Source organism: Oenanthe melanoleuca, chromosome 18, assembly GCF_029582105.1.
Source record: "Oenanthe melanoleuca isolate GR-GAL-2019-014 chromosome 18, OMel1.0, whole genome shotgun sequence".
Classification (NCBI taxonomy): Eukaryota; Metazoa; Chordata; class Aves; order Passeriformes; family Muscicapidae; genus Oenanthe; species Oenanthe melanoleuca.
This window is the reverse complement of record NC_079351.1, coordinates 4,716,514-4,729,610: the sequence shown is the minus strand read 5'-3', so window position 1 is coordinate 4,729,610 and position 13,097 is coordinate 4,716,514. Positions and strand designations below refer to the sequence as shown.

General features: G+C 35.3%; 1 protein-coding gene across 3 annotated transcripts in view; it reads left to right on the top strand.

Annotated features, from left to right (window-relative positions):
• Positions 1-13,097, top strand: part of STXBP4 (syntaxin binding protein 4) — a 67,084-nt gene that overhangs the window by 8,527 nt on the left and 45,460 nt on the right. For all 3 annotated transcript variants that reach the window (XM_056505671.1, XM_056505673.1, XM_056505672.1), the window contains 12 exons: positions 74-147; positions 330-425; positions 1,239-1,308; positions 2,301-2,375; positions 4,331-4,416; positions 5,061-5,193; positions 5,820-5,952; positions 7,984-8,090; positions 8,445-8,628; positions 9,619-9,697; positions 12,206-12,288; positions 12,781-12,877. In XM_056505671.1, the coding sequence (XP_056361646.1) occupies positions 74-147; positions 330-425; positions 1,239-1,308; positions 2,301-2,375; positions 4,331-4,416; positions 5,061-5,193; positions 5,820-5,952; positions 7,984-8,090; positions 8,445-8,628; positions 9,619-9,697; positions 12,206-12,288; positions 12,781-12,877 (1,217 nt within the window). The remainder of the gene's footprint in view (positions 1-73; positions 148-329; positions 426-1,238; positions 1,309-2,300; positions 2,376-4,330; positions 4,417-5,060; positions 5,194-5,819; positions 5,953-7,983; positions 8,091-8,444; positions 8,629-9,618; positions 9,698-12,205; positions 12,289-12,780; positions 12,878-13,097) is intronic.

The following is a 13,097-nucleotide window of genomic DNA, read 5'->3' as shown; positions in this document are numbered from 1 at the left end:
CAGTCACTGTCATTTCTTTTAACATGGTTCAACCTACATTTCTGTAATTTGATGATTTAATGTTGTTCCTTAGGACCATTATGGGCCCTCATGGAATTAATCGAGCTGTTCACCGCCTCTCCTTCTCTGATTGCCAGAATGGATTAGGTAACTAAGACTGCACATTCTGATATTCTGGATAAATCAAACCTAAAAACACCTGGTGGGCTTTGCTAGCTCATACTTAGCATCAGGAAAGTTTATTTGGCTTTCATGGATTTGGCTGCAAACACATTTAGCACAGTAGGAGGAATAACCAATTTTTCTCTTTTGTTTTTTTGTTTATTCAGGAGTTAAAATTATTGGAGGTTATCGGGCACAAACAGCAGAAGATTATGGGATTTTCATAAAGAGAATTCTACCTGGAGGAGTTGCTGCTGTAGATAGTAAGTAATGTAAATTTTTTGGCTACAAACACACACTGCATATAAAAAGCTGTCCAAAGAAGTCTTTCTTTTACTTTGTGAGTAAGGATATTTAAAACAGTATGGTTTAGTCAGGATCCATGAAGTTTTGGCTTACTTTAATATAGAGAAATGAAATTTGGACCCTTTATGGAAAAAGATTTTAATACATCAGGTGTGGAAAATGTGTTCAAATCTAGATCACAGAATAAGATATATCACAGATATGGCTGGTGAAGGCAATTGGCAATCTTTCAGCACTATTGAGTAAGTGTTGAGATGCAGAATCACTTTTAATTTATAAGAGTAGGGTTTCCTGTATAGAACTAGTATTTTTAATTAGTTCTGATAATTTTTATTACTATTTTTAATAGAGATTTTCAGGAGGCCAAAAATTGATTCTAAAAAATATTTTAGCTGACTTTATTAATGTCTAAAACATTAATATATCTACACATGGTAATTTACAATAATGTTAAGAGCAAGATTCAAATAAAAATTAGTTCCACAACTGTGAAATACAAATTCTAGTCTCAAAAATATTGATGCTGTGTATATATAATACAAATTGCTAAATGATAGTTCTTTTCAGTGGCTATTCTGTTGTTAATAAGACTGATGTATAGTTTCTAGTCTTACCTCAATTATTTGTCTTACTTAGGATCAGGTGCCAAGAGTCTTAATGTTGTTTAATTAATTAAGTCACATAAAAATTGAAAGGGAAAGTCCTGGTTTAATACATTATGTTCACCATTTTCCTGTTGATTCATCAATCACTGTTGGTTTCATTTAAAGGCCGTTTGCTCACTGGGGACCTAATTTTAGATGTCAATGGAGAAAACTTGGTTGGAGTAACAAATGAAAGGTATGATTGTATTGATTCCTGAGTGTTTATTACAGCCTGGAGTGTTATACATGGGTTATTTTGGACATTATCAGTGATTGAAAGAGCACAACTCTCCCAAGATCCTTGGAGTTCAACTTGCAGGAATTTGTCTTATAAATCTAAATCAGCAAGCCTGTTGTGGAAAAGTGAATTACTTGATCTGCTTCTGTAACAGCAGAATCACCTGGTTTGTTAATGACACAGATTACAGGTCCCTCAGTTTAGGAAGGACATTGAGACACCTGAGCACATCCAGAGGAGGCAACAAGGAGCCACCATCCGTGGATGTGTTTAAAAAAGACTGGATGTGGCACTCAGTGCCATGGTTTAGTTGAGATGTTAGGGCATGGATTGGACTTGATCTTGAAGGTCTCTTTAACCCAGTGGTTCTGTGATTCTGTAATACAGAATGGGTGTGAAAACAGCAGTTAAAGCTGTTAAAATAATTCTGTACTGGTGAATGTGAAGGATGGCAGCAATCATGTAATGAAGAGGATGATGAAAAGGAAAGAAAAAGCTGTAGATGGTTTCTGTAGCTGGATCTGTAGAGATCAGTGCAGCTTTCAGTGCTGGAGATGGAGATGGAAAATTCAAAGTTAAATTGCTGTTTGTATTGCTGAGGGAGATTCTGAGCCAGGCACAGCAGAGCAGTAGCTTTTGTTGGGGTGGGCTGTTAATCCTGAAGGAGGCTCAGGAAGGCAGCAGGATGGCCCAAGGAGGGATGGGGACAGAAGGGAAAGGAAAGAGAGATCAGCCCCAGTTTATTTCTCTCAGCAGATGCACCACAGCCTGTCTTTTGCTCCATTCTCCAGTGCTCACTTTGAGTTTTGCTGCTGCCAAGCACTTTTCTCTGTATCTGGCCATGAAAATTGTTAACTTAGCAATTTGTCCATTTTCCTGCTATTCTAGCACTGCTTACTTCTTGCCAGCACCCTGGTATATTTATTTGGCCTTTTTCTGCCCCCTTCTAGAGCTGTTGACATCTTGAGAACAGCCTCAGCCTCTAATCACATGTCTCTGCTCGTTGCTAGAGATGAAGAAGCAAAGTAAGAGAAATTGTTTTAACCTTAAAACTAATAAAAATCCAGTGCTGTATCTCAGGGTGGGTGGGTGGGCTTGCATGTATTTTTATTTCAGATTAGTTTGAATTGCAGAATTGTACCATATGTCATATTTTTCTGTGTAGTATTTGATACCAGTTCATTCTGAGATCACTTGCATCCATCACTTCAAGTAGAAAGCTCAGGCCAACTTCAGTTTAAAGAGGAGGCTTGTAATGTTATGGTTACAGCTAATGCCATTAAAAATTATCTGCTGTGATAGTTTTTGAAATACTTCACATTTTAAAATAATGAAAAATGAGGACTCTATTAGAGCTACCACAAAACTATAAGATTTAAACTTTCTAACAAAGGGCAGATTTAGTTGGTTTTTACCCCTCAAAAGTTTTCAATCTCTAGCTTTGAATAGCTTGGATAAGTAGGTTAAACTGTTCACTGCAGCAGGTAGTCCAAAATATATTCATTTTAAGGACATTTATGTTACATATTGCCTTACCCTGACTGTTGAGAGTTAAGCATATAAACCAATATTGGCAGAGAATCATCAGCAATGACAATCCAGATCTGTATCCCCTTTTGACTTAAATCTCGGGGAAAAGCAGCTGTTATGTAACTACTTTTGATTATCATTGAGAGAGTATCTGCTGCTATTTGCCTTTCCTGGGATGTTCCACTTCCAGAGTAATCTCCCCATAAAGGATTTTTCTCTAAATTCCTTTAGCCTTTTGTCCGAGTTAAGCTTCCTCTTTCTGTTCTTTTATTTTTTTGTATTTGACAGACATCTAAATCACTCTGTAGCCTCTGGTGTCTCCTTTTTTCAGACTGCCCAGATATATGTGAGGTCCACTCTTAATCTGCTTTTATCTAAAGCATACTGGCCTAGTTCCTGTAAACTCCCTGAATAATTAAAATCCATCAGTCCTTTAACCACACTGCAGTGGCCTGGGCAGAATTTGCCACTCCATGCAGTCCCTCACCAGCCACTTCTGAATTCATTTCTTGTGGCTTTGCATTCTGGGATTAAAGATTATTTGATTTACGTTCATCTGTGTTTGTGTGTCTACCTGGGGCCAGCATTAGTACAATAAATGTTGTTCTTTTTGTAAAAATAATGCACTCAGCATTTTTGAGCAACTTTCAGAAGTCAAACTGGAATTACCTGGGAATTACTCTCCTTGCAATCAGTTAATTTCTTTTCTGACTAATTCTGTAATATTAATTCAGTGATGTTTCTGGCTTACATCACTAAAGATTATTTACATATTTTAAATCAGTTATTACTGAGGTAATCAGAGCTCAAATTACAAACTTTTTTTCTTAAATTAGGCTGGATTCAATATCAGACAAATCAAGTGTTTGTATTCTCTTCAATGCCTGTCACACAAGATGTATAACTTTGCCAGTCTGCTCCAGTATGAAGCAAGGAACTTCTGCTTTTTGGCTTTCAGTAGTTAATAAGTATTTCTTCTATCCCCTTGTTTTCTAAGGAGTCACAGTCAGTCAGTCTCTTCTGGGTTCTTGTTCAGTGTAATTGAACTAAAAGCATTCTTTGAAAACATGAATATGCTATAGATGTATAATCTGATTCCCTCTAATATAACTAAATTGTTCTGGAACTTGTTAGTACCGCTGTCTTATTATCTGTAGTTGATTGTCTTACAAGTTTTTAAAGTTTTTCAATTCAGGGTAAAGAGAGGTAAAAATAAAACTTTTACCAACAGTCCTTTCATCCATAGTCTGTTGTTTCCCCATCTTTATAATGCATTACATGATATCTTTTTTGCCTTTTCTGACCATTTGACAGGGCTTTGCTCTTTCACTGGAGGTTGAACTTTCTCCTCTGAGGAGGAGCAGCTTTTCAGTACAAGCAGTGCAGATTTCACAGGGTCCATTCAAACTAACACCAAATCCTGACTAAGAAAATCTTTTTATTGGTACAGGAAGGAATTTCATGACCTGATGGATAAGTATGGCTCTCACAGTGACACCAGCTCTGCAGGAACTTCTCCAACACATCACTTAGCTGGTGAGAGATCACTTCCCAGCCTGAAGCAGTCCTGGGGACAAAAATCACCTGGGGTGGAATAGAAACTTGTGCTTAAAATTCCTTATTTGAGGGGAGGTGTATTGGAGGAAGTGGCTGAAAGTCAGACAAAACACACATGTACCTTGAGGAATTCATGTGGCAGTTTCCTCAGCTCTTAAAATAAATATACTGATATCTACTTTCAATTTTAATTAATGATTTATGTGAAAAATCTTTGGTATTCATAGCTGAAATGTGCTTCAAAATGCTAGTAGAATTTGATTTAGAGCACTATAAATTTTAATCTTTCTGGAACTGCTGCCTACTTAAGATGCCTTTATATAGTACAGGGGATTAGTCACTTTTGTATTTTGCACCCAATCTGAAAAAAATCATCACTTTTTATGTTTTAAAAATTATTTCTGGAACCCTGGGTGGCTCTCAATTCTTAACTGTGCAGGCTTTTTTCTTTTTTTGTTATCTGTTTAGTTTGCCAGTTTTCTGATATGAAAATAGTCCTACTGAACTTACTTACATGGGCTGAAATTTTATTTTTTTTCCCAAATGTGGCATTTATTTATTGATTGATTTATTATTTCCTTTTTTTTTTTTTTTTTTTTTTTTTTTTTTTTTTTTTTTGTAAGCAAAATCTATGGACAGCCTTTCTTCTGGGTCATCTTCAAGGTCACAGAGTCCTCAGTTGCATCCAAAGGACAACATCACCACCAGCAGCAGCAGAAATAATTCTGTCCCACCACCATTCCCAAAGCTTCCAAAGTAATCTCTAAAACTGACTGTACCTCTCTTGTGGGAGCTGCAGGAAATGCTGTATTTGGCTGGTCAGGAAAATTTGGGTTGAGCACTAAATGTTAAAGTTTGGTTTTATTTATTAACTTCTAGTCCTGTAGCCCATAATACCATTGACATTGCAGACTTTCCATTATAATATGTTATTTTTCTATTTATTTATTCTTTATGTGGTAGAAGAGGATTAATCAGGTTGATTTTTTTACTGTCTCCTAATGAATTAATTTTCCTGGTTTATGTGTATCCAGATACTCCCATAAGCCTTGGGATATAGTGTGTGTGTGTGTATATATATATATATATATATATATATATATATATATATATATATATATATATATATATAGTAGAGAGGAGCTTTTAGCTTTGTGAAATAGAGTATTAATTCTTTTTGTAATTGTCAGAAGTGCCTGAGATTAATGATTTTGTTGTAAATAGTGTAATATTTGAACACTGAGATTAAATGTCCACTATTTTCTATTTGTTACTGTAATACATATTTGCAAAACCTGTAAAATATAGACAAGTTATTGCTTCAGTCTTTATTATCTAGTTCTGTGAAGTAATTCTACTTTTCTTTCTCTTTGTGTCTCTAGTGACAGTGCATTTCAGATTATCTCTGTTTGCAAAGGAACAAACCTAGGTTTGAATATTGTAGGAGGAATCAACAGAAATGAAGGGCCTTTGGTATATATTCAAGAAATTATCCCTGGTGGTGATTGCCATAAGGTAAAGGCCTTTTTTCCCTTCCTTTCCCTTCAGACACCTGTATTTTTGCCTTAATTTAGTAGTTGCTTTGGTGTGCTACATCTGCAGTCATATTTTAAATATGAAATGTGTTAATGTTCCTCTTTGCCTTCTCTTTTAACAGAATTATCTCATTGCACTGTAAGTTGCATGGTAATGAAAATTTATTCATAGGTTCATTTGAGGTAAATGAGGATCTTATTCCTCAGTTCATGTATAAGCAGGTACAAAACCAACTTCTATAAGAGAGTGCATGATGCAAGGTAAATCAGGAAGGATGAATAGACACAGATTGCACCTATTTTTTATTTTCTTGGACATTCAAACAATTATATTCCCTGAGACTTAATTTAGATGGATCCTTGCAGTTGGAAATCATTATGTAGGCAAGTTAGAAAAAAATATTCTGAAAGTGCAGACTAATAAAATGTATGAATCAGTGTCTGTTACTGTTTTAATTTGTGACAAATGCAATATGTAAATCAGGGGCATTTGTCAGTGTGGAAAAAGTAAATAAATAATGTAATTGGCTGGTTCAGATACACAGAACTGTTTATTCAAGTGTTTCCTCTGGCATCCTGAGTAACTGTGGTTATTTGGAAGTGTAGATAACCATCCTTTGCCTCTGGCCCAGCAGGAGAGGATGAGCTCAGTTCATGAGCAGTGAGTTTTGTCCTCAGGCAGTTGATAACTATTTGTTACTGAATTGTTGTAGACTAAGTTTAATCCTAAAATGCAAGCTGGAAGATAAAAATGCAATGTTTCTCAAAGACCTCTTTCAGTAGATACATGCTAATCATTCCCCTTTTATTTTCTCCTATTTTCTTGTGGATTCTAAAACAATTTTCTCACTGTGAGCATATAATTTAAAGCTTATCACACATAATCAATAGGCTGAGGCTAAGACATCAATTTTCAGCAGGCTCTAATATTAGCAATAATAGAGGTAATTTCTCAGTCCTGGTTATCCTGTTTGGGAAGGTGAAGCAAGAAGCTTATTTTAAATGTCTGCCACGTGAGGGCACCATTGAAATAGATATCTTAGAACATGCTGGATGAAAGCAAAATAAAAGATCTACAGCTTTATTCTTTAACCAAAAGACTAAGTGACCAAAAAAAAAAGTAGTAAAGCATTGGCATAGATTTGAAACAACACAGCTAAAATTATGGTATGTGGGTGTTAAGTAGGTAAAATTGTACTGGCCTTGAGAAGGTATTTTACAATTTTTTTCACATATATTGATTTTTTTTGTTTGATTTCTTAGGAGCTGAAGAGCAGAGACATGTTCTGTGTAATTTGATGTGTATTACATTAGACATTACTGTATTAATTGTCATAACTAATTCTCTAACTGTAGGTGAATTGCATGAATTTCCAGTTAAATTGTTGAGGGCTCTGTTAAAATGTGAGTAAAGAAAGTTCTATCTTAGTGCCAAATCTAGCCTAGCATGTTTAAAATCTTGTCTTAGAGTCTCTGGTACAAAAATGTGAGATGTTCTTGTGCTGTTAGGGAGTTGCAATTAATTCAACAGAAGCACAAAGCTGACAGTATTATTTCTGTCATGGTTTGGACTGGTGAGTTCTAATAGATCAAGTTGGTTTTCTCATTAACATGGCCAGTGAGTGTCTGAAGAGTTCCATGTATTGCCATGAACATTTGCTCTTGAAATGCAAATTAATCCAGCTCAGATCTGAATTAATTAGTGAAGTTTCCTAAAGTCAGATGTGTTGGTGCTAGAAAAATCTGTTGTTTCTTTCTTTCTTTTTTTTTTTAATACAATTTCTGAAATCTGTTTTCTCTGATGATTTTTTTATAATGGCTGCTTTAATGGTGAGGGGTAATGGTTTAATCTGTTTATTTCTGGAAGGTTGTCAAGCACAGGCAGAATGCAGAGCTGTTCTTGATATTTCTTGTCCTAATGGAACCAGGGGAATATGTCTAAGTACTGTTCTTTCTAGAGTTAGCAATTAATATCAAGTTTGTGGGTTTGGTTTTGTATTTGCCATTTTAGGATGGAAGATTGAAACCTGGAGATCAGCTCGTGTCCATCAACAAAGAGTCCATGATTGGAGTCTCCTATGAAGAGGCAAAAAGTATAATCAGCAGAACAAAAATGAGGTAACTGTTACTGTCAAACAGCCAACCATCCAAAATGGTTTCATAGATGATATCTATGGTCAGGTTAATGTGAAATGTGTTTTTGTGTGCTTAGAGGAAATGAGGGATACTCATCTTTAAAAATATTCAATCGTAATATTGTTTTGTAGAAAAGACTCAAGTGCAAATTTTAGACATACAAAATTATGATACTTTAATGTTTTAAAAAAATTACAGTATTTTTCTTTGTAATATGGATAACAGAACATCCTTTAAACCCACACATGGTGTTTGGAAATGTGTAACTTTTGCAGAAGTATCATCTTATGAATAATATAAATACACAGTATGTAACTTTTAAAATTTTAATTCTAGGTTTGAAAATTTTTGGGAAATAGCTTTTATTAGGCAGAAAAACATACCCAGTCATGCAGAGAATCTGCAGCATCCTTTCAGCCTCTTCACATCTTCTGTAGCACATGGAGAGCAACAGGCTGCAGCACTTGGTCCTCTGCCCTCTCCTAATGGGAGGCTGGTTTCAACATTCCCTCCAAATGCTGTGAGTGTATTTACTACTCCTCTTAGAACAAACTGAGCAAATGGTTGTTTTTCTCCTAATTGTAATTGAGTTTCCATTTTAGTAAGAAAATGACTGTCTATTTTCCTGCACAATATTGTCTTTGGAATATCAAAACTTTTGGAAAAACCATGTTGTATAACAGGTGAGTAAACCACACTGATGAGAGGAATTGGGTTGACTTGGGGTAAGAAAACAAATTACATAAGCATTAACTGTGTTCTTAGATACCAAGTTTTCCTTTACTGTTTCTCTGAAGTTTTGATTAGATATAAATAGTTGTATATTTCAGAGTTGATAAAACACTCCCTGTTTACTACATATGTGTGAGTACAAGACAATCTCACACTTGCTCTGTGATGAGATTTTTGCTTAAAAAAAGTCCTAGAAGTATGTGGGGCTTTCCCCTTTTCTTTTGGCTAAGCAGCAATTGTTTTAATTTATACAGCTCACCATTAGTGTAAAGAAATAATGTTGATCATGAGAAAGAAGATTTTAAAACTAATATTTCAGTTTTTAAAAGAACATTTTCAGTTTATCATATTTTTAAAGCTAAATAAAGTATTGCCTTAGAAGAAGGAAGAATAAAACGTTCTCAAACACAAAGTCAAAACAGGTGATTCTCAAATCTTCTTATATTTGTAGGTAAAATTCTTGCCCATTTTTCTTTTCTGTTGGGGATATAAACATTGAAGTGGGTTGCCTAGAGAGATTTTGCTATCTTAATCTGTGAAGATTTTCAAAACCCAAAGTTTTGAGGAGGCCCTGATCTGTTTTTTTCCAATGCTGTTCCTTCTCACCACCACCCCCTCCGTGCCTTTCTTTTTTTCCTGGGGTTGTTTTGATCTCCCCAGCCCTTTTTTCTTCCCTCAGTCTTCCTTCCTGTCTCTTTTTTCATTAATGTGCATTTCTGGTTTGGCTTGTGATCTGCTTTAGAAATGGTATTTCATGACTTTTCATTTCCTCTTGTAGATGGAAACTGGAGTCAAGATGGGAGAGCAATCTCCAATTACTGCTCTAGACAGCAATCCTGCTGATGTGTCTGCCACGGGTAAGTGCTGATTTAATTCCCTGCCACCCTTTTCCCTGTTCTTCCAATAACAGTCAAACAGAACATAGTGCATAGTGAGACTCAGCCTTTAAAAAAAAGGGAATATTGCACTGGTTTTATACTCCTAAATAAAGGACTGAGATCAATGGATTTTTAGTAGCTTCTGTCAAATATAACTTACATTGTTTCTAACAAACAGCTGAAACCAAACAAAAATGAGTGATCACAACATTTGCTATACAGCAGTAATGATAATAGACTCAGTTGAAACCAGATAATGAAGACTCACATATAGATCAAGATTAGGTTGCCATAGAAACTGTGCTTTCTTAATTTAATGAAATTCTGGGCACGTATGCTGCTTGCATGGATTTTTTGCTTAAATCAGGGCAGCATATTGAAAGGATAGGAATAACATGCAGCCCTCTTAACAGTTTTTCAGTTATTAACAAATACAATCTATCATGTATATTTGTGGTTTATAGTCATGGCATTCAAACAAGGACAAGAGTCACTTTGGTCACATCTCTAAATATCTATTTCAAAACCAACAGTTAAGGAAAAACAGGGTTTGGAAATTTGGTCAGAACCAAATCTGAGCTGAACAATTGTAATTCCTGTGGGAACCAAGTACATAGTGTTTAGAAACAGTGAAAATGCAAGAGTGGCATAATGATGGGAGTCCCCTTTGACATATTGATAAAACTGACTCTGTTCAGTATTTCTCTGTGCAGACCTGAACTTTATTCTTTTTCTTCAAGCAGCAGCAATTAAGCATTAGCTGAGTTTCTCAACTTCATGTCTAATCTACTGAGGAGAGGAAGAACAAATACACAGCATCTGATTCATTCCAGATGTCTCTCCACTGTTATTATGTTATTTAAATTGTACCTGCATTTATTATACCCCATATTAGATATTCAAGTTTAAAATGAAACAGTTCCCATATTGCAAATCTGTCCAGTTGGTTCCCTTCCTTGAAGGATGAGCTGACCAAATGTGGGCTGTTGAAACTGGTGAAGTTCAACCTGGAGATTAACAATCACACAGTTTTTACATATTGGCCATGAAATACATTACAACTGAATTAAAGGGATAAGACAAAAGTCTTTATTTTTTTAATATATTCAGAATATAAGGCTCTTGGTTAATATAATTCAGTACACAGGAGCTTCTCTGTTTGAAGACACCAAGAAGGGCAGAGTCTCTGAGCACATCTGAAGAATGTGGGGAGTAGAGCAGAAAGCACAAATATTGTCAGCTCCAGTTTGTACTGCTTCTTGTCATGTTTCATTTTCTTCTTATTTAGCAGCACATCCTTTGTCAAACCTGCCACTTCTTTCATGCTGCCCTTTTTCAAGGATAAACTTTCAAAGATAACCTTGAAAAATTAAAGCATCTCTTAGATGAGATACTCTTTTTTTTAAACACTTTATGAAAAAATCAGCTTAGTTTTGAAAAGTTTTTGCCCAAACTGACACACAAGGCTTTTTCATTCTGAGCTGAAGGGAAATTGAGCCAATTCCACCAAGGTTCTAGCCCACTGTCTTCAGAATTTAATATAGCATGTGAGAGGTGTTAATGTCAGAGATTTTCAAGATATTTTGGTTTATGCTTTTGGCATGTAAAGAGAATGTAAATTACATTGAGCTTGGAAACAGATATGCTGTGAAACTAAAAAAATTTTAAAAAGAATTCTCTGTGATTCCTTCTGTTCCTTTAGAGAGAATCTCAAACTGCAAGATCCTTTACTTGTCAAAGGCTGCTTTTGGTTTCAGTACCCTTTTTAATTCATTAATTAAATGATGAATTATGTTTATTAATAAGAAATGCAAACAACTTTTTTTTTTTTTTATTTGCATACGTGTAAAATCCAAAGTGATAGTTGAAAAAACACATGTAAACTTGTTTTCTGACTATAAGGGTAGAAGGGGCTGATGGGTGATGGCCTAATGGACTGGAGTTCTTGGAAAAGAGTTCCTGCCCAGGAAAAAATACTGAGGAACCTGGGGAATTCAGCCTAAGCTCCCTCCACACAGCCCATGTTTGGAAACAGGTCACTCCCTCTGTTTCCCCAGTGTTTTCTGGATCACTCCATGTGCTTTTGGCAGCTGTCAGTTACATTAAGGGTGTGTCTTGGAGATCTGTCTTGGAATTCACAAGTGTGTTTCCCCTTCTGTTTCCTGAGTATCTGTGTGTCTCTGAGAAAAGAGAAAATACCACAAGGAGAAGCCATATGCTTGATGGATCACTCAAAGCTATTCCTGGTTATTTTCTGTTAATTTGCTACTTGTCACTTTATGTGAAAAAAATAGTGGATGTGATTAATACCCATAATTTCTGTTGATTTTGTCCTTTAAAAAACGAAGGCAATCTAAGGATTAACATGTATTTTTGGCAAGTGGGTATTTAGCTGGCATCCATTTGATGAGCAGAGCTTCAGAACAAATTTTTTCAAAGCAATAGTTATCACTTCTTCATTATTACTTTATTTTTTTTATTTCTTAGTTATTGCCCCCAGCCAGAATGATGATTATGAGCCCCAAGGAAAGAACTCAAGTATTCATCTGAAAACAGAAAATCTGGAGAGGGTAAATATTTAAAATCTTCTGAGTTCTCCTTCCTCCCCCTTCATGATCCAGATAAAACATCTGGACAATATTTCTAGGCTGACAAGCATTAAAGTATAAATGACACACAGAGTTTTCTATTTGAGTAGCTCTTTCATGTTGCAGGCCAGTATTTCAGTTTATATATTGGGCAAATTACTGTTTTTGTTAATCTAATTACTGATTAACTCTTCTGGGAATCAGAACATCCCTCACAATTTTTAAAGCAGTTATTAAAGACAAAGGGGTTTGCTTATTACACATATCTGTATTCAAGGTTAAATAATATATGAACATCTCTCAATTAGAAGGAAAAGTCACTGAGTGGCTCTGGAATAAAAGTGTTGTTAGTGAGAGTGTATGAGGATACAAAGGCTCTTTGAAGTGTAGCTCTTTAATTACTCCCCCATGTCCCTGCAGTCATTATCCTTACTCATTTCTTTTTTCGCTCCAAAATAAGTTTTTTCCTTCCAGGCACTGAATTATCTTGGGATTCAGCTCACAGATGAACAGCAGCAAGCCCTAAGGCAGCAACTTCATAGAGATTCTAAAGGAACAGTGTCTTTTGGAGGTAATAATTTGTTAATTACCGTGGAAAATAATGAAAAGTAGGAATACAGAAATGATAGATAATAACCATTAATATATTTTTGTCAGTATTGGGTTGCTGCTGCAAATAAAATGACAATTTGGGGCAAGAATCTTATTTTACTGTATGAAAATAAGCTTGAAGTTATGAAACAGTAATGGGAATACAAATCACAAATTTATCTTATTAAGAGCAGCCTTGG